This window comes from Charadrius vociferus, unplaced genomic scaffold (genome assembly GCF_000708025.1).
Source record: "Charadrius vociferus isolate BGI_N301 unplaced genomic scaffold, ASM70802v2 scaffold727, whole genome shotgun sequence".
In the NCBI taxonomy this organism is placed as follows: Eukaryota; Metazoa; Chordata; class Aves; order Charadriiformes; family Charadriidae; genus Charadrius; species Charadrius vociferus.
The window spans coordinates 288156-307909 of record NW_009649472.1 but is presented as its reverse complement, the minus strand read 5'-3'; the positions used below and the strand labels follow the sequence as shown (position 1 = coordinate 307909).

General features: G+C 46.6%; 1 protein-coding gene across 1 annotated transcript in view; it reads right to left on the bottom strand.

Moving 5' to 3' along the window:
• ZBTB40 (zinc finger and BTB domain containing 40) overlaps positions 1 to 17431 on the bottom strand; it is a 34032-nt gene extending 16601 nt beyond the window's left edge. The window contains exons 1-5 of the mRNA XM_009889829.1: positions 16702 to 17431; positions 15940 to 16073; positions 8688 to 8883; positions 8012 to 8154; positions 2501 to 2693 (exon numbers count right to left, since the gene is read on the bottom strand). Coding sequence (XP_009888131.1) covers positions 2501 to 2693; positions 8012 to 8154; positions 8688 to 8883; positions 15940 to 16073; positions 16702 to 17431 — 1396 coding nt within the window. The remainder of the gene's footprint in view (positions 1 to 2500; positions 2694 to 8011; positions 8155 to 8687; positions 8884 to 15939; positions 16074 to 16701) is intronic.
• Positions 17432 to 19754: the final 2323 nt, after the last annotated feature.

Sequence of the window (19754 nt, the reverse complement as noted above, 5' to 3'; positions counted from 1 at the left end):
GTGGTCTTGTCTGTGAAGACACCACCTCGAGATGTTCATCAGCCTCTTCTGATGCCCTGAAATCAAGGAGACCCCATTAATGACTCTTAATTGTAGCTTTGCTGAAAGAGATCTGTAAGTGAGAGTCTTTGATCCACTCCATTGAGAAGGAGCTCTGCAACACACTCTGCCTCAGCGGTGTGACTCCCAAACATTTTACAAACACCCAGATGGGCCAAGGTAATCAAGAACTGAGCGGGCTGAGTTGTCCTTGGTGCAAATGTTAAGGAAACACAAACCAGACTTGTGATTGCAAAGCAGCAGTAACACTCTCTTCTCTCCCTTACAACAAAAACAATGCAATTTTAACCTCATTCCTTCTTCGTCCCATATCTAATCCCAAGGTGGGTCTGCTGCAGTTTGCCCTGATGAATCTGAGAAATGATTAGTCTGGAGTAACACCACAGTCCTTTAAAGACACCCCAGGACCAGGACACAATGGACTAATTCAAGAAAGAGGAGCAGTGTTTATTCAGGATAATGAAGAGACTTGGGCAAAATACATTGTGTACCAAAAGTAATATATGATTGTACTTGTGGCCAAATTAGTTGCTAAATAGATGAATCTGAAAAGTATTTTTTTCACTGTTGGAGTTATTAAATTGGAGAAGATGCATAGTTACATTTTTGTAGGAGAAACTAAACCAAAAAAAATGTAGTTCATCCAAAACATGTCTGCACGTTTTTTGTTTGTGTGCTTAGGTCTTTCAATCATTTTGGTTCAGTACCAAATAGAAAAATCTACTATTTGCAAAGCACCACTTTGGAGAAAAGCAGCTAAGTACACGCAGCTTGGTGAAAAGAAAATACAGTCTCTGGGACCCAGAAGACACACAGTGCTGGGTAAGACGAGAAAAGTCTCCAGGATGACGAAGGAGGAAATGGCAGGCTGTAGGAATAATCAATGGAAGACTTTGAGCTAATATGAAAAACTCCCTGGACAAAGACTTCTTGGAGACACGAGTCTACTCACCAGCAAAGCTAAGGAACCTCATTAAGCACTTGAGCTCCGTAGGGTTTAGGTATGACTTGGACGTGCCCCACATGGATTAGGGGACAGTTTACAAATAAAAATATTTTCCCCCCCTCTTCCGTTGAAATATTTCTGATTTTATTACACAAATTTGAGTTGTTATGAATGCACTCTCAGCTCCACTGCCATACCAAGGTGAGTTCCATAACCACAGCATGCCCTGTACTGCTGCACAAGACGTCCTCCTTTCTGTTGGCAGGACAGCACAGGACATCAAAGGCTGCCATCAGCAGCTCAAATCATTCCCTCCCTCTTCATTTCCACAATAAGAAATATTTGTGCTTCTGTTTGTTCGAGCTGCAATTTGAGAAGATTCAACTCTATGTAATTAAGGAATGCTCCTCCTTGGAATGGGTATTATCACTAGTAATTAACCATGTTGGGAGTCTGGTGTTTCAAGAAAGCAATCGTGCTTAACAAATGACAAAGCAAACTGCCTGTCGGGAATGTTTGCTACAGAGGAAATTACCAGCATTATGAGCACAGTTTTGCTTTCTATTAAACGCTCATTTACATTTCACTGCATGTTAATTTAGTTTTTAATTTTTAAGTGACTTGAGAACTGGTAAAATTTGCCTCTCTATCTGAACTGCTCAGAGGTGTGCCTAAACCCACCCAAACTTGGAGGGCTGTCTCACCAGCCAAAAGGTGAGGACTCACAAGCCCCTGGACCACCACTGGCAGGCAACAAACAATAAAACCCGACCAAAACAAAAAGAAGAGGACTAGCTGTCCAAGATAATGATGCCTAAAGGAGACACTAAGCATGGCACTCCCATCAGCACACTCTCCTCCACACAGGAGACCACGACTCAGTGACCACAATGCGCAGAAACACTACCCAACAAAATGCACAGCCCACAGTCTCCCTCAATCACAAAGAATTCACGAAGACTGAAGCCAGTTAAGACATTGCCCATATTTAATCTCATGACATCTACAGCTTTGGGAAAGTTTTACGTATTTGCTTTCAAAGAGAGCTAGTACCTTGAGTTAAAGTCACCAATGGACCAGAATTTGGTAAAGATGCCTTCACCTATGGAGAGTTTATTAAGTGTTCTATTTATTATGGAGACACATGCTGCTACTTTTAAGTGACTAAAAACCAAAAAGTAATTTGACACTGTGGGAAGCAGTCTCCTGTTTTGCAGATATGACATCCTAGTTTCATCCCTGTCAGTGTCAAACTCAAGGAAGGAGCCCAACAGGCTTCAGCCCTACACTGCTCATTTCATTGAAATCAAGGACATTCTTGCAGGCATAGTCCTTCCGCCCCAGTGCTCCCAGACCATTTTTGTTTGCATAAAAAGGCCACCCCATTCCCTTACATAAAAGTAAGATTATAAGAGCACACTGAGGTCCAGACAAGCATCCAAACTTCCTGGCAATCCCCAGTCCCCAGGCACCTGAAGTTTAACGTACCCATACCTTTGCCATCAGAGACATTTGCCGTTGCCACCAAGCTGTCTAGAAGAAGGTGGAGACCAGGGAATGATGCTTTCACAGCCCCCAGCAGTTTGACCAAACTTTCCGCTTTCAGGGTTTTCTCTTCATGCACCTTCCTGAGCAGATTGTCCATGGCTTGCCTTTGAGAGCCGCCTTCGCAGCAATTCAAAACTACCTGCAACAAAGAAACAGCCAAGAATCAGTTTGTGACAGTTTCCTACAAACTCTTGGATCTGAAAAGAAATCAGAGAAACAGGAACAGTATCACAGTACTGCAATAAATCCACATCCACTGCTTCCAGTACTTTGATTAACTGGGAGGTGTTATGGGGTGCTAGTTACACGAACATCTGAACATGTCCCAGGTATATCTGACATATGTCACCTTGAAAACTACGCCGGTGGGTTCTTCCACCAAGTCTAGCTCTTGGAAGTGGCTGAAAAGCAAAAAGCTTTTTTTTTTTTTACCAAAGGGAACAACAAAAAAAAAAGACTTAAAGACAGGATTCAAAACAATATTTCATTTCATATTTTTAGCAAATACTTTTTAAATTGTCTGTCTCTTTTCCCTTGTCTCCCCAATTTTTCTACTTGTCAGCAAAAGACAGGGATGGAAACTAAAAAAAAAAAAAAAAGACTCGTTATTTAAATCAGCATCCTATTAATTGAATGATTATTTCTATGACAAGGCCACATAAGACAGTTCTTACGTGAGATACAATCACTGTAGCTTAGAAAAGCTCCAGCATGCCACTATAATCTCTACAAGGCTCTTACAAGGGAAAACCAGTTGACAAATACAGGTTGACCTCCTCTCTGCAAACACTGTGCTCCTAAGTGTTTGAAATGTAGGACTGGCAGAAACTCTGCAGGTCACCAGCCCAGTTGCTTGCTGTCATAAGCACTACACTACACAGTCCCATTAATAAAATCACTAAGATCTGTCCTAAAACTAGTTACATTTCTGCTTCCTTTCCCTTGGTTGGAAAGCTCTTCCACAGTCTCATTCCCCTGTTGATTCTTCTAATTTTCAGCTTAAATTTATTCATGGCCAGCGTATACCCATTTGTTCATGTGCCAACGTTATCTTTTAGCTTAAAAAGCCTTCTAAACTCTGAGGCGTTTACCCTACCCTTCGTCTCCCATTTCTTTATAAGAGCACAATCATACTCCTTCTCAGTCTTCATTTCACTTGTCTAAATAAGGCAGCTCCTCTCGTAAAACATCTCTCCACTGCAGATCTGTCTCTGCTTCAATACGAATTCACCATTTTTGAACAAGACTGGAACCACACACACAAATTTCAGATAAGGTCTTAATTCTTAGTTCTCATTACTGCACCTAAATGCACGCCCTTCACTTCATACTACTACGTCGTTCAATCCCCACTATTTAGTTCTGCAGTCATGTAATTCCTCTCTCTCTTGCAGATCCTCCTCTGTGTGGACAAAAAATCAGAGTTTTGCTCATCAGCAAGTTTTGCTAAGCGTACTTTGATACTTGTGTGTCAATAACATTAGTGTTAATATTAAGTAAGTTCCAAGAACCCCATGGGTAACCTTGTTCCAACCTGTCAGTCCTGCCTTCAGCACAGTCTGTGGCTGTGTCCCAATAAGATACAACCTTTTTTTAATATCACCGCTTCCTCGACTTTAACAATTTCCTCACATGAAATTCAAATGCTTTGCTCAAGTCTAGATCGCGGCAGAAAAAGCCATTTTTATCTCATCAAATAAAGATTCCAGGTCAGGCAGAAGCAATTTACTTGAACACCCTTTGCTGCATTTTATCCCCTTCTTTTGTTTACACGCAGTGCTTCAGCTACATGCGTCCTCCAGCCTGTCCCAAGACATATTCCTGTGCACTCACAGAGCTGGCTGCCTGGATCACTGCTTCCCTCGCCCATACATCAGTCCTGGTCATCAATTGTAGAAACCACTCTCAACTTGGAAAATACAGTAATAAACCTTGCTGTCGCGCTCATAGCCACATGTCAGCTCCTCCAGCTGCCTGGGGGATGCCCTTTGAGCTGTGGTTTCACTTCAACTGCAAGAAATTTCTGTTTCCATGTCTCTCCTGGACTTGTCCCTAGGCTCAGTCGTGAGTTTGAGGGTCATCTCTTCTCTTTATTCTTTTTCTTTACTCGATTAGGCAAATGTTTGCTGCTTGTCTCAATATAGGCTGTGAAGCCCAGCAGCCTGAGGTACCACAAGACTCTCGTCGTATCTCTAAAGTACATTTCTTTTTTTGTTGGACATTTCAGCCATTCCTTGCAGGTCTCAATACTCTCTCTCAAGTGATTCATCCACTCAAGACTGTAACCTCTCATACAAATTCTCCTCTCCCATTGCAGGTGCAAACTTCAGACAGTTCTCCTACCTTTAACATAAAAGAAACTAATCCAACAGCTCCTCCTGCACTCTTATGAGCAGCTGATCTCATTAATTAGTTTCTCTCATTTCCAAAAATCTGTCCTTTTATAGCCAAAACTCTGTTAGTGAACCTGTTGTCATATCCTCCCATCTAATTCTCACCAAGCGGACTCCGGGTTGCTTAGTCTGAAGTCATCTTTTAAGAGAACACAAAAAGGGGTACAAGAGCAGCATCTTTTTGGAAAGCTCGTGCTGTAACCTACCACTGCTCCCAGGCAAGTGTCGACAGGCACAGGAGTAATGGTCCCAGCAGTGGGGGATGCAGTGCTGACATTTTGTGACTCATTTTGACAACAACCAGGTGAGACAGTCAGAAAACAACAGGACTTCTCCATCCCCTGGTGTGTCCATTTAGGACTGCTCCTGCAATGGCCAGTAATCTTGCTCGTGTTGTCATTCATACCTGTCCTAGCTCTGAAGCAGCTTGGTTTGAACATCAAGCCAGGTAGGCACTGGAGCCAAAGGGGAGGGAAAGCACATAGCTCAAAATGCCCAAGTTCCCTCTAGAAGAGAGCCTGGACGGAAAGAAAGGACGGGTGTTTTTACCAGCTACTCTGATGCTCCAGAGTCAGGGCTGTCCTGTGGATGGGCTGCACTGAACTCTGCGATGACCTAAGCCATGGGACACCTCGCACAAGAGTTTGTTTCTTTAAAGTGAGAATCTGCACCCAAGCCACCCCTCAAATCCTCCACCCTACCTCCCCTCATTACAGAAACACCAATGAAGCCATGAAGTTAAGCACTCAAAAAATAGAAACTCTAGGTAAAACATTCCCCAGAAAAACAGGGATTTACAAAGGGGCTTTGCAACACATCATGTACTGATTTTCGAGCAAAGAAAATCAGACTTGCTCCATGCATAGCTTGGACTGGGCACAGAAAGAACACAGTTGCCTAGAAAAAAGTCTGTTATACGTAAAACTCACACTTGTCTTGCTGAATAAATGTGTAGCTAATGAGGCAGTGACTGTGAGAAGAAAAAGGAAAGCCTCATCTTTATGAACCCTTGGAGAACTAGATCCTATCTCTGCCAGCCCAGAGCTCTAGCACAATGCTGGATGAATCAGGTAAGACGAAACCTTCAGAGGTGACTGCTAATTCCACGTTCGTTTTCCCAGCACCGCACCTGAGACACCAGAGATCTCAACTGCACATATGCCACAGGCCCACCATTTTAATCAATTTAACTTCTGAAATTATTAAGCACTTTTCCACTTGTCCAGAGGGAAAAAAAATAAACAAATAAAGCATGCCAGAAAAAAAGGGAAGCCCCCCAAAGTCAGTCTACACTTGGCAATTTCTGCCTTATTTTCCTGTGCCACAGCAGGGAAAAAGCTATGCACCCAGCCTCAGTGGAGTGCTCCACAGATCCATTTGTTATTTACTGGGAACCTGTGGGCTAAAACAAGAGCACGAAGGGATCCCATAGAGAGGAGAAAGATTTTGTATTCGGAGCAGGGTTTGGAGGCTCTGCAGCAAATGGAGCATACAGTGACTGAAGAGGATAAAAAGAAATACTGAATAACACTACCCCTTCACCAAATGAGGCAGGAGTCCTGCAGCATATGACGATGCAATTAAAGACTGTATCCTGTGCTCAAGGAGCAGAATTATGATGGCAGAATGGTTTTGGTTTATTGTTGGGTTGTTGTTTGGTTTTTTTTCCAACAGGAAAGGAGATAAAAAATGGCTGCATTTTAACTACTTGATTTCATGAAGACAAAAAAAAAAAACTGCAAGGAAAAGGTGCAACCTTTAAAAGAAAGGCTGAACTGCAACACAAACAGGCATATATGAAAAATCGTAATCTCCCCACTGCTGATGCAGCTTTCATGGCTACGAGCTCAGCTCCAGGCACCCCTGTGCAGGTCTCTGCTGACAGCTGCAATATCCCCAGCAGATGCCAAGTCCTTTGCTGCATTCACACCTTGCCTTCTCTCACATCCCCATTCCGGGCTCAGCCATGCTGCTTTTGGAGGGGAAAATTCATCTGCCACCGGTCACACCTCAGCCCATGATGACGAGGTGGATGCCTTTGTTGGCAGCACTTTCTCTGGCCCTCCTGCATAGAGCTGCGCCATACCTAGGGATGGTCCAGGATGGATTCTTGGTCAGGGATCACGTGGAATTGAGCAAGACGTTACTGAAGGACTTACACGCCAGGCAGAGGTTCTCAGCCCACCTGCCGTGGCTCTGGTCAGGTTCACTCAGACAGAAAGCAGACATCATTCATGCCACTGAGCACAACAGTACTTGCCACTTGCTATAATCCTGCGTCAGGGGAACTAACTGATGTGACGAACTAGGACAGGAGGTCTGCAAGCTGTGTACCAAACACAGCATGCTGGGGCACCCTGCAAGTTTCAGCTGCACAGGCAGGGTATGGCAGCTCCTCCCAAAACACAAAGGAAAGCAGGTTATACACAATATTTTGTCCTTTGTGCCTTCTACAAATCAGCACACATAATGATATTGCTCACAGGAAAGCAATAGTCCTCCCCACCAACTGCTGCATTCAACACATCAAAAAAATTTTTAAAAAGCAATCAGTCAGTGGATGTGCTACTCTTGCAGGCGACTCTGTGATAAGAGTTAAAGAAAAGAGTTAAAGCTAGGAGAGTCAGCCAAAAGGTAAGCTGAGTACACGAGGACATAACAGCAGACAGGCAGCACAGAGGTGTTAGTGGTTCTGCTGAAACCAAACTCCACTATAGAGCCTTCTCCAGACTCACAGAAAGGCATTTTCAGGGCCTATGAGGAATATCAGGTGCCTCCTCCGTCCCAGGCTCCGCTTGCAGGGGTGGTCTGACACTGCACCAGGCAGTGTTCATCCTGCTCTTGAGGTTGCCTTCGCAGATCAGCTTTCACTATACCCCCAGTTCAGTGCAGGAGGATCTGAGACAACACACATGCGCAGCCGGTGCTGTGCAAAGCAGGGTAAAATTGCCAGGTGAGGCAAGCACATCACTTGGCAAACCATGCAGTAAGACAGTGCCTCAGACACAAACACACACACACACACCCTCACCCACGCAGTTTTCCTTATTTCAAATGTTTTTACCCGCTTCTCTGAGGCAGTCAAGAATCCCTCTTCTGCCGCCTCCAGGAACTCTATGATGGGGCTCAGCCGTGTCACACTCTGGATCAGCTCCTCCTTGCGTCCCAGCAAGCGAGCGGTCAGCGTCTCTCCCTCGTCTGTGCTCTCTGGGGGGGAAGAGGATTCAGAAACACAAGAGAAGAAACAAGTCAGTCTGAAGGAACTGACAGGCTCCTGAAGCGAGTGAGACTCTGTGAAAGATCTAAGTGAATAGCAAAGCTCATCCCAAGCACAAGCAGCAGAGGAAAACCACTTTACTATTCTCTTTAAACTCTATGAAAGGAAAACGTCTCATTTATCTAACAGAGCACAAAGCCATAAAGCAAGCTGGAGGTTAACACCAGGTTTGCAAGGCCACTGCTTTGTGTCAGACTCAAATAAGAAAGGAGCTTTCATTCCTGAGGCTCAGCTGTGCTCTGACCCACACTGGCTGCGCAGCCATCAATCCAGCCCTCCAAGCAGCAATGGGGAGAGCCCCGCACTGCCTGCACCCCACTGCTATGGGACAGAGACACTCCAGGGTCTTGGCCTGCATGCGATAAACCTCCTGCATCCGAGTAAGGATACAGGGTTTCTGGAGACCTGCTTTGCCTGTAAGGTTGCCCACTCACTTTGCCAGAGGCTGCACCCACTTCTCTACCTGTTTGCTGCAGGGCTTCGCCAGTGCCCCCTTCCCACTCCAGCAAAGCCGCTCTCAGCTTGGGATTCACATCCTGAAACAGCTTCAGTAAAGACACGAGGGTCTGAGCATCCAGGGTCTGAGCATCCTTCACTTTGCTCAGCAGCTTCTTGAACACCAACTGTTCCCCTGCCTCTGCCAGACAGGCGACCACAGCCTACAGCACAACAGGCAAATGCAGGGAAGGTTTTAATAACAGAGTCAACTGCCCCATACAAACCAACATAAAAAGCAGAATCCCGGGGGGTTTGTTCAGGGGGAAAAAAAAATAAACAAACAAACAAACAAACCAAATCAAACCTCCACAAAAAACCCACAGAGAGACAAGCTGAGCTCAGTATCAGACAAGGTCCTGCACTGAACTCATGCTCTGGTCTGTGGCCACCAGTCCCAGAAAGGAGGGCAGCAAGTCCTGCCTCCCAGCTGTTATCTTCACAGCGAGTCCCACAAACTAGAGCTGGTTTCACCACCAAATGCATCTCTCCATTTCTTGCCCTAACAGCCAAATGCCAATAAATCTAAGGGACCTAATAAAACATGGTTTAAACACCGTTACTTTGGAAGCCCAAGGCAAAGGATACCAATTTCACTGCGGAACAAGGAGAAATCACTTGCATAGAAAGCAGAGAGCATTTTTAAGTGGGACTTTCAGGAATCCCCATCCTCAAGTCACAATGGAGTCACATCTCCTAAAGAAAGATTTGGAGAGGAGGCAAGCAAGCACTGAGTGTCGCGGGCTCCCAGCACGCCTGGCAATCACGCCCAGAGCTCCAAAATCCACTCCAGTGACCCAAAACAGCAACCAGAGGCAAACATGCCTGTGCAGCTATGGAAATAAAAGTAAAAGAAATAAGCTGTAACTCTTGCTCCCATTTCCCTGGAGCCCTTTACCGCTGTAAATATTGCCCCTAAAGACACCCTCTCCCCAGATCTCCAGGAGAGATGCCAGCCTTTCAGAGCAGGCATCCTTTATTGGAGACTCCAGGGATGCTATAAAAGTACCTTTGAAGTGGAGAGCTTAGCCCAGCTCCAGAGAGAGCAGCCATATTCTGCTGTCATTGTCATTTTTATTTCTACGATAAAAAGACTGAATGCAACTGCTTGGGGCCTCACCAGGGGGACGGTGGACTTGGTTTTCCTAGCAGGTGTAAATGCTCATATATTAGGGCAGCGTGACAGCGCAATGACCTATTGCAAAGAGTATCCACAGAGGGGAAGCTGCAGGAGTCCCAGCTCTTACCCGCTAACGGCATTTTTCCTGCCGAACAGAGAGATGTGGACATGAAGGGCTCTGTTATAAAGGAAGAAAGGAGACGCCGCAGACGTGCTGAAGAACAAGCTTAAAGGTATTTTTTTTAATGCAAACATTAATTTGTAATGAGAGTTGATACCAGATCATGTTTGTTCTCAAGGTTTGCATGCCCGGCCCCTTCCAGATCAAAGTGATCATGTAAAAAACAAAATATCTTAACTTTCACCATGCTAAAGGTGCTCAGCACCCTGCCAAATACATGTTTTCACTAATATGGGTGAAAAGTATCTTACATTGTCGCAATACTTTTTTTTTAATTTTTATTTTTCTAAATTAAAATCAGAACAGCGTTGCTACCCAGAGCTCCAGGTAACATCCCTTCCTCAGCACATGGTTTTGGTTAATGGAAATGAGTTTTCAGAAACTGAAAGGCTCTGCTATTTATAGTCTCTTTCTGGAAGACCTTTCCTTGGACACATTGCTCAGTGGGAACAACAGCCTTTTAGCATTGTTTTGAAAGAGCACACAGTGCATTTTAGACTTACTTTGAAGCACTAACAATTCCCAAAGATCCTAGAAAAAAACGGACAAATACTGATATTAGCTGGAATCCCAGCTTCCACTTAGTCATAATGTGCCCATGCATTACAGCCTGACCCGTTAGGCTTTCACTGCCTGGGACACTTGCAAAACCCTTCACAGCCAAATTGGCACAAATCAGCACACATCCAGCTTCCAGACTGGAAGAAGAGATGGGCTCTCTAAGCAGGGAACCCTGCTCACCAAGATCTGGCTTAAGCTAGAGCTGTGCCACCAAATAGGTTCAATGTCCACTGAGAAGTTGGGTCCCAGTTGAGGGTTTCAGTTCTGGTGGCCACAACACTACTAACTCAGTAGCTTAGTACCGCTACGGTCAAACACCACAGAACAGTGCTGCCAGTTCATCTCAAACCTCCCCATGCCCACAGCAGCCCCAAGGCAAGCTCTGAATAGGAACCTCTGCAGGTAATGCCGCAAGAGGAGGTCACCTATCTCTGTATCATCTCCACATCTTCCATATTTTTCCAGATTTCTTTCCTAACACAATCAATTCCTACACTGCTGTGTCCCTTCGTCCCACCACAGGATCTCCTGCTCCTTATTGTTTCCTGCTCCTTCCAACATCCCCTGCTGCTTTGGGTGGGAAGATGCACAAGGCTTCTCACGCTGAGCCGCAACTTGCTTTTGAAACGTGCATGAGCCGAGTTAGCACTGTGTCCTCCCAGCCAGACACTCATCTCCCTCCTCGACATTCCTAGTAAGCCAGTGGCTCCAAGACCTCCACCTCCATCTCCAACATTATTAAGTTTTTTTGGGGTTGCCCAGAGAGGTTGTGGAGTCTCCCACTCTGGAGACATTCCAAACCCGCCTGGATGCCATCCTGTGCACCTTGCTGTAGGTGACCCTGCTCTGGCAGTAGGGTTGGACTAGATGATCTCCAGAGGTCCCTTCCAAGCCTGACCATCCTGTGATTCTGTGGGGTTGGTACAGGGATGCTCAAAGAGCAGCTGGTGGCTGCCCCTGCAGGGAGCGACCCTGAGCCTGGGCTGGACTGAACTCAACTGGTGTGCCAACCTGAGGTATGTCCTGGGACCCAGAAAGGACCTCAACCAGATGGGCAAGTAACACACATCCCACCCGATGGCCCATAACTGAGACTAAAGAGGAATGTGGGGAGAGAGAAAGGGCAGGTTAGTGCAGCCACCAGCCTAGGTGGCCACTAGACTCTTTCCTGCAGGTAGGCAAGCAGGGTTACGGATTTTCATGCCTTATCCAATCTCCTTCCCCCACCGTGAGAGTACATCTCAGCAAAAAGCCACTTTAGCGACTATTACTGAGTCATCTCCCTCAAGCATGGTGGGGAGGGATCTGCGAGAGACAGGCTGGAAAGCCACGGGAGGTGACAGAAGCAGCTAGCTCCCTTCAGATCCTTCCCTCACAAGCACATTCAGTTACAAAACTCACTCCTGAGTGTGGTAAATCCTGTGCCAGTACCTCAATGCCACTTCCATTCCCCAAGGAGAGCTGCACTGGCCATGCAGCAAGCTGCAAAGTCCCTGACTGCAAGAGGTTGGGCACCATGGGGAAACTTCCAGAAACATAATCATCAGTCCTCTGTGAATGCAAGTTGCTTTACTGGTTAATTTTTGATGTGTATAAGGTGAAGAAAATGTAAAAAAACAAACACTGGAAACCTGCACAGACAGCTGCTGCCCACAGGGACAGCACAGGGACTGGGCTATACACACCTGACCACGAAGAAGCTCATAGGCTATGACTGCTCCACAAAGTCATCAGCTATCACTCTGCACACAATAATCAGGGAAAAACTATGTTCCCATTTCTGGTTCAGAAATCTGAAGTGCTTTTTATTCCAGCCTGCATTTGTACAGGACTGATGAAGCAGACCCCAGCACCAGCAAGGCTCTGAAGAATGCTGACCCCCGCTTGCTCCACACAACAGGAACAAAAAGCTCAGCCCAAACTTCCACATAAGTACGCCAGACCAGGGGGGGAAAAGTTCTCCAGTGCTGTCACCACAAAATAAAACCCTCACAACCTATCACTCCTAATCAGGATGCAGAAGATAACGGGAAATTTCTTTCTTCTGCCGCATCCAGAAATCCCTGCAGCTGCAAACTAAGGACGACAATAATTGGACAGGCCTATAGGCGATGGAAATGATCCACAAGCACAGTGACATTTATTCTACATGGGAGAATCAGCGCTCCCCCACTTCATCTGAACCCAGTAGTAGAGGGAACAAATGAGCTGTGCAATAATTTGAATTGAGTTTCTCTACGAGAGCATAGGAAGATAAGACTTGACACCAGCAAAGCTCTTCGACGCTTCCCCAAATGACTGCAATTTCAGTCTTGTTCTCATTTCCAAGCAGGTTTCATCCAGGCCACAAACAAATTAGATACGAATAGTTTATGTGAGATACACAGAGACTCTAAAACAAAAACAATCCCCAAAATCACATCTCCCTACACAGAAAAGCAACACGTTCGCACTTTTCATCTCAGGGAGCAGAACATAACACCAAAATTAAGAAAGAAGCAACAACTCTCACAAAAGCAAGCCCTGCACCACAAACCTCCCTGGGGGAAAATCCCACAGCCTAACAAATCTCCACTGGAGGTAGCAGGAAACAAGGCAGCAACACCAGAGGGGAGCAGACAGGAGCACTGTGGGGAACAAGGCACCTGTGTAGGTCGGAGCTCACGAGCAAAGGAACAGAAATACAGAGGCTATGTCCAAGGCAAAATGCCACTGAAACCAGAGAAACTCAACACCAGGACAGACTCAGTGTCAACAGGCAGGCTTGCAAAACCCCCACAAACACCTACAAGCCCCCACGTTGCCCAGGCTTTGCTCTCCAAAACACACCCCTGCTTGCCTATAGAGATAAGCCACCCACAAAAGGCTCCAGAGCAGTAGGAGGACACGCTCGAGGGATGGGAGATCTCACAAGCACACCCTGCTTAGTGCAAAGAAACGTCTTCTCAGCAGCTTCCAGACCAACTTTTACTTGCCCCAAGGCACCTATGAGACTTCAAGAAAATAACTAGCAAAATAATACATAAAAAAGGGAGGGTGAGGGGGGTGCAGGTGGGGGGTGAAGGGAAGGCGAGGGGAAAAAAAAATAAAATCCATTGATGTCTACCACTGGCACAATCTCAGCCTTAATTACACCTCCTGAACTGGACTCTTTGGAGCTGAATTTGCACTTTTAGCATGACTTTAAAAACACACCACTGTGTTTCCCCCGAAGAAAACACCAGGCCCTTGTGGGAAAAAGTGAGTCTGTCTGCTGGAAACAGAGACCCGGCTCAGTGCCGGTGGCCACAGGTCCTGCTTGTCCCAGAGGGGGACTCAGAGAGGGACAGATCTGGCTGAGCCCTTGCTTACAGCAGGCTGCAGTCTGTCCCCTCCACTGCCCTGGGGCTGACACTTTTCATGCTTGTCACAGCTGAGAAGTGATTTTTCGGGAAGGCTTAAAGAAAATCCATTTCTCATTTATTCAGCATTTATTTATAGCTGCAGAAAAATTGTCCAGCTGCCGTTTTGCGGTCAGACACCTAAACTGCCTCTGAGCTCCACAACCTCCCACTTGGCTCCTGCTGCAACAGCTCATTTGGGAGCACAAAGGGCTGGGCACAGGACTGCGAACCTCACCTGCTGGGTCTTAGAGGTGCTGAAGAAACATGAAACAACAGTTAACTGCAAAACAATAGAAAATGGGGCTGTTATGCAGAGCAGAAGCAAGGCAGCACGCCCGCCTGGGCACTTTGCTGCCCTGTGAGGCAGCACAAGCAGGCAAGGGAAGGTATGCAGGCACGGGTGATGCCTGCTGGCATGGGTGCATGGAGCTGCCAAACCCCTTCTGGCAGTGTCCAGCCACATCACACAACACCGTCCCCTGCTCTGCTCCAATTGCCAAGGTGCAGAATAGGTAAAACCTTAAAATTGAAATACTTTTCTGATCAGGGCAACAAACAAACATACAAAAACCTAACCCTTCTGAGGGCGTGCGGACACGCTGAGAGCAATGTACTCACAGGTGCTTGTCATCCTGGCTAGGCTTGGGCTTGCTACTACAAACACAAATTAGGACCCACATCTCCTTCCTAAAGCCCGAGAGACGTTATGTTCAACACCAGGAGGGTCAGCAGCTAAGGTAATACATGCTTCCCTCTGTGAGACGGAAGAAAAGAAACTCGCACTCACCGACTCAAGGGAGTTCTCCTCCCTGCTGTCATACTTTTTTTTAAAATTATTATTAATAAATGTGTTGCCTTGGGTTTTTAAAAGTAGAATGGCACCACAGCCAAAATGTCCCATGTCCCATGGTCATACTGGTACTGGAGGGACTAAGTGACTTGAATCCAGACAGCTTCCCAGCCAGCAAGCGCAAGGGAACCTAGAGAGCATCACAGCCCCTTGACCTACAGAATAGCGTTTCTCAGCTTCAAAAGGTCAGTTAACCACAGAGCCACTGAAGAGCCAGAAATAAAACACCTGCATTCTCATTTTTCCACATACAGAAAAGGTATGCAGGGCAGTTCATGCAGCCCAGTATGAAAAACGCTCCATCAGAAACAGCCAGGGTGAGGAGAGCAAGCAGAGTCCCGTTCTCACTCCACAGTGGCCACAGGTTTTTTCACAGACCCTGCGATCACGCAGCAGCGTGCAGCCAGCATGAGTGCCCACCTAGACCTGCCACCACCATTTCCAAGCTCCATGTCCTCCCGCACCACTGGCACACCAATTCAGATGTAACCTGCTGTTTCTGGGGTGGCTTTGAGCTGGTACAACAGCTGATATCTGGCTACTGTTGTTCAGATCCCAGAGTACCCTTCAGCATTAAGCAAGCACCAGAATCAAATATCCCCTCCAACAGTAACTTGAGCAGCATTCATCGGCAACGACTGCTTTTAAAGCGGCAAATCGCCAGGAGAAGCGCCACGGGGTGGCACCCATAACCCCCCCGTAACGCTCCCCACAAGCAGCCTGCCATACACAGAGCGCAGCAGATGCTCCGCAGCAAGCCCTCGCCGAGTGCTTGGGAAGTCTATTTTGGGATCTCATATGTCAGTCGTTTACAAGTCGATACAGTTCCCAAAGCAAATGCCATAAACAGGAGGAGAGAAATCAGTGCTACAGCTCTCCTATAACACAACGAAGATATCTTCAGGGCAGGACATATACTTCTTTACCTACGAGCGTGAGCAGCTTGCTCTTACAGATGCTTCTCTCCAGGGTGTTGCTCAGGTGGGCACGTGTTGCCCTTCAAACAACAAGGTACCAGATCCCCAGTTGCCCATGAATCAATTTCCTAAACAGGGAATAAACTATTCTAGCCCTCAGCAGGGTGAAGAAAAAACTTGTATCATTTACCCAAGTAAACACACCTACCTCCTTTTGAGAGGCATCAATTTCTCTGCACTCTTCTAGTCTTTTCAGCACAGCTCGGGCATCAGAAAGGGCCTCAGAGAAAACACTTTCATATCGAAGAAAGAAATCCCGTTTACAGCTTTTTCTCTCTGCTGCTGTGTGAGAGAAACAAGATGAGTTATTTGCTAATTGAAGGGATTCACACAAAGCATGATGTGATTGAAAGGCATCAGTTTGTAACCAGCACATTGGCTATAATAGGGAAACTGTGACTCACAAATCCCTTCTAAAGATATCACGCAGCCTGGAGGGAAAACCAACAGTTTATTTAACACCAGTTATAAATGGAACATTTATTTTAAACCCAGTACAGCCTCTGTTTTCCTCCCATGCTGAACAGGAGTTTAAAGGATAAGGTAGCATTAGCAGGCAACTCTGTTCCCTTACTGTTACACAGATTGCCTTATCAACCTCATGTCCCGCAGTAACGCAGATCCCACTGTACGTCAGCTGCAATCACACGCATGGGTAAGAAAAGTTTTGCTCAGTACAATTCTAGTAAAGTGGTAAGAATGAAGCAACTGCAAAGGCCAAAGGAGAGTATTGCACAGTACCAAAGGAAGAAAGTGCCTGCAGAAAAGGGGTACATGTTGGTACTGTTCCCCACCCAGGGCAAACTAAAAAGAACCAACAGAGAGGAAAAGATCCCCCATAAGGCAAAAGCGTGAGCCAATGCAGTTGCAAATAAGAGACAATGCTGTGCCCAGACCTGTAAAGTCTCACCTAAATCCCTCGCTCCTCCTTTCTCCTCCAGAAGCTCAGCAAGCTTCTCTTCTGCACTGCCATCCTGCTCAGCACAGGCAGGCTGATCAGGACGAGAGCCTGAATCCTCGCGGAGGGATCTGGAGTCACTCAGCAAAGCATCCTGGTGAACCCAAGTGTGGTTCATGGTAAGTTCCTGGCCAGGAGGAGAAACATCTGCTTCCATTTCTGCTTCAACAGGGCCAGGAGAAGGGGAAACTCTCTGAGGGAGGAGGTTATCTGTTTTTCCTTCAGCAGGTTTTTCAGACTGAGGCAGGTTATTAGCTTCAGCATGGTTTCCAGGTGAGTCTGCTGCCTGGCTGGAGACTTCTCTCACTACCGGATCCTGAGTTGAACAGCTGATGAGGTCCCTGAGGAGGTTTTTGCAACTAACAGCCACATCAAACATCTGCAGACTATCTGCCACCGAGATTACTTTGGTGAAATTGTGTTTCCCCAGTGGGAGTTTGCCACCATACATCATCTCCAGCAAGAGCGCAAACTCCTCAGGGGTCACCACAGAAGCATCAATGGAGATGGTGTCTGTGCTGTCCAACAAGGATTTAAAAAGCAGGCTGGCAGCAGCCAAAACCACCTTGTGTGCTCTAAAGTGAACATTCCCAATAAAGATGGTGCAATCACAGAACTGCTGCTCTTTGCAGAGAGCGTACAGCTGCTGCAGCAGCTGCTTGCTGTAACTGGGAAGCTCCATGGCACCAGAGTCTACTGGCCTCCTCTCACTGTGGTCTCCACACCGCTTTCGCAACACCCAGCTAGCGAAAAAAACAAAAGATCCTGTTAGTGCTTTGTTCAGATAGTAGCAAGACAGAAAGAAAGAGTAAGCAAAAATTACTTTTCAGTTTACACGTCCTAGTAGCTTACTGTGCTGCAGGTCAGTGGTTACAGCAAGAAAAGGCCCCCTTCTGAACTCACACTCCCCAAATTCAGCAACTTACCCCACAAGAGCTGAAAGGCTTCGATACTGTTCAAATACAAATACTTCAGAAAGAACTTGGAAATGAGTACTGAGTCCCAGGAGTTTTAAAAGGGAGAAGAAACTCCCTGATGTGCCCTTCAGATCAGGCGCTGATGCTGAATTCAGGAGCTGGTTTCTAAAAGAGCAGAGGGGGATGCAGCGCAGGAAGACCTGTTCAGACCATCTACCAAACACAGTGGAGAATCTGCGGTGTCGGTTTTGACCCACAAAGCACTAAGTGGTTTGGGACCCGTTAATTTTCTCCCCACATCACTGCCAAGATCAGCAGGGGCATGCAAGCATTGGAGATCACAGTCTGCTTGCAGCCCAGGGCTTTCAGCACCTCCCTTCTCAGCACACCACCATCCTAACTCATCGATTTACAAGTCTTTCCCTCCAAGCTATAATTTCTTGCAGAAGTCCACAGCCCTAATCCCATTTACCAGAGCCTCCCTTTTACTCTTTTTCCCCCACCGTTGCAGGAGGAAGAACAGATAGGACATCTGCCAACAGAATTTTTATCAGCAGGATATCTGGAGTTTTTATCTAAACTAGACAAGATAAAGATGTTACTGCCTTGTCTACACACTAGGATGCCTAACACTGGTGCTGGCAATGATGCTGAAACAAGGCAGCATGAGCACTAGAGGAAGAGCACCTGGATGGACATGATTTGCATAATCTTCAACTGCTTAACATCTTTGCACCCAGCTTCCTACTCTCTTGTAGAGAACAGGAGTAATATTGTTGATCATCAGGGCAGGAGCTTTAATGAGCTGATGCTCATACACCACCTTGAAGCGCTGCGTCGCACAAAAGCAGCTCGGAGCAACTCCCAACTTGCACCAAATCGCAAGTGGCAAGCAGAGTTGAGTTGGCGTCACGCTCCTGCAAGGTGCCAACCCCTCTGGAGTTCAAACTTTGTGGGAAGCAGGACCTCCTGCCCACAGGCAGGCAGGATTCCAGCTGTCCTTCTGCGTGGCACTGCCTGCAGTGGCTGTGGGAAGACAGCAGGAGCCAAGAGACATCATACCAAAGCTACAGACGGCTGACCAACTGGTTGGTGGATACCACCTGTGCATGAGAGCTCTCCTGATCAGCCAAGAGCTCCTCTGTGTTTTAAAGATGAAGTACAATGTAACTTGCTTTTCAATCATCAGGATAAGATCACAGATGGTTTTGACATCAGCTCAAAGCAGAGGTGTCATGCTCTCTATCTGAATACCTTTGAAGCGAGAGCACAGGGTAGGTGGGTCCTTTTCTGGAAGGCAGGGAAACCTAAGTAGTCACTGAAACCCCACCCTCCTGCTTCCCAGGAGCCAGAGCTTTTCCAAGCACATCGCTACCAAAGGCTGTCTGGTCTGCAGCTCATCTCTGCTACTTTGCAAGTACCAGATCCACCCCCTCACCCATGCACAGGGCCGGCCACCTGCACTTCCACCCTATTAAACACGTGGGCTCTGCTACCCTCCCACGCCGCTATAAATCATGAGTAACCAAGCTGCCATCAGCGGAGTTGCTGCTGGTCGTGGGAGAGAAAAGCAAGCACCGTTTCTTTTGCCAGACTGCCATGTAATAGCAGTTTTAGTCCACCCACTCCTTCCCCGGAGCTGAAGGACTTCCAGTATCTGAGATGAAATTGAGTCTGCTGGTTAAATAATAGCAGCTCTGGCTCTTCCTACAAAAGGACAAGCAGGAAACATCGATGTCCTGGAAGAAATGTCTGCTCACTTTGCCATGAATAGCCTTCTGCATAAAACCTATCGCTTCCACTGTGGCAAGCTGGAAGAAGCAGCAGCACCGTCTGCTCCCTCTATTCCTGGCAAGAATATCAAAGATATATTTGCCCATGACAGCTCAAAACAGTGAAGCTCTAAAGCAACATAGCAGCACCTCCCCTTGTTTATTACAGCAACTCAGAGCACTGGAAAATGTGTCCTGAGGAATTAGATCAGACGTATTTGTTTAAATACATTTTATGTCTTTAATTATAGGGACCCAAAGATCCAGTACTGCCAAAGAGAACAGACATTTCTTAACAGGGGGGGATGGCCAAGAC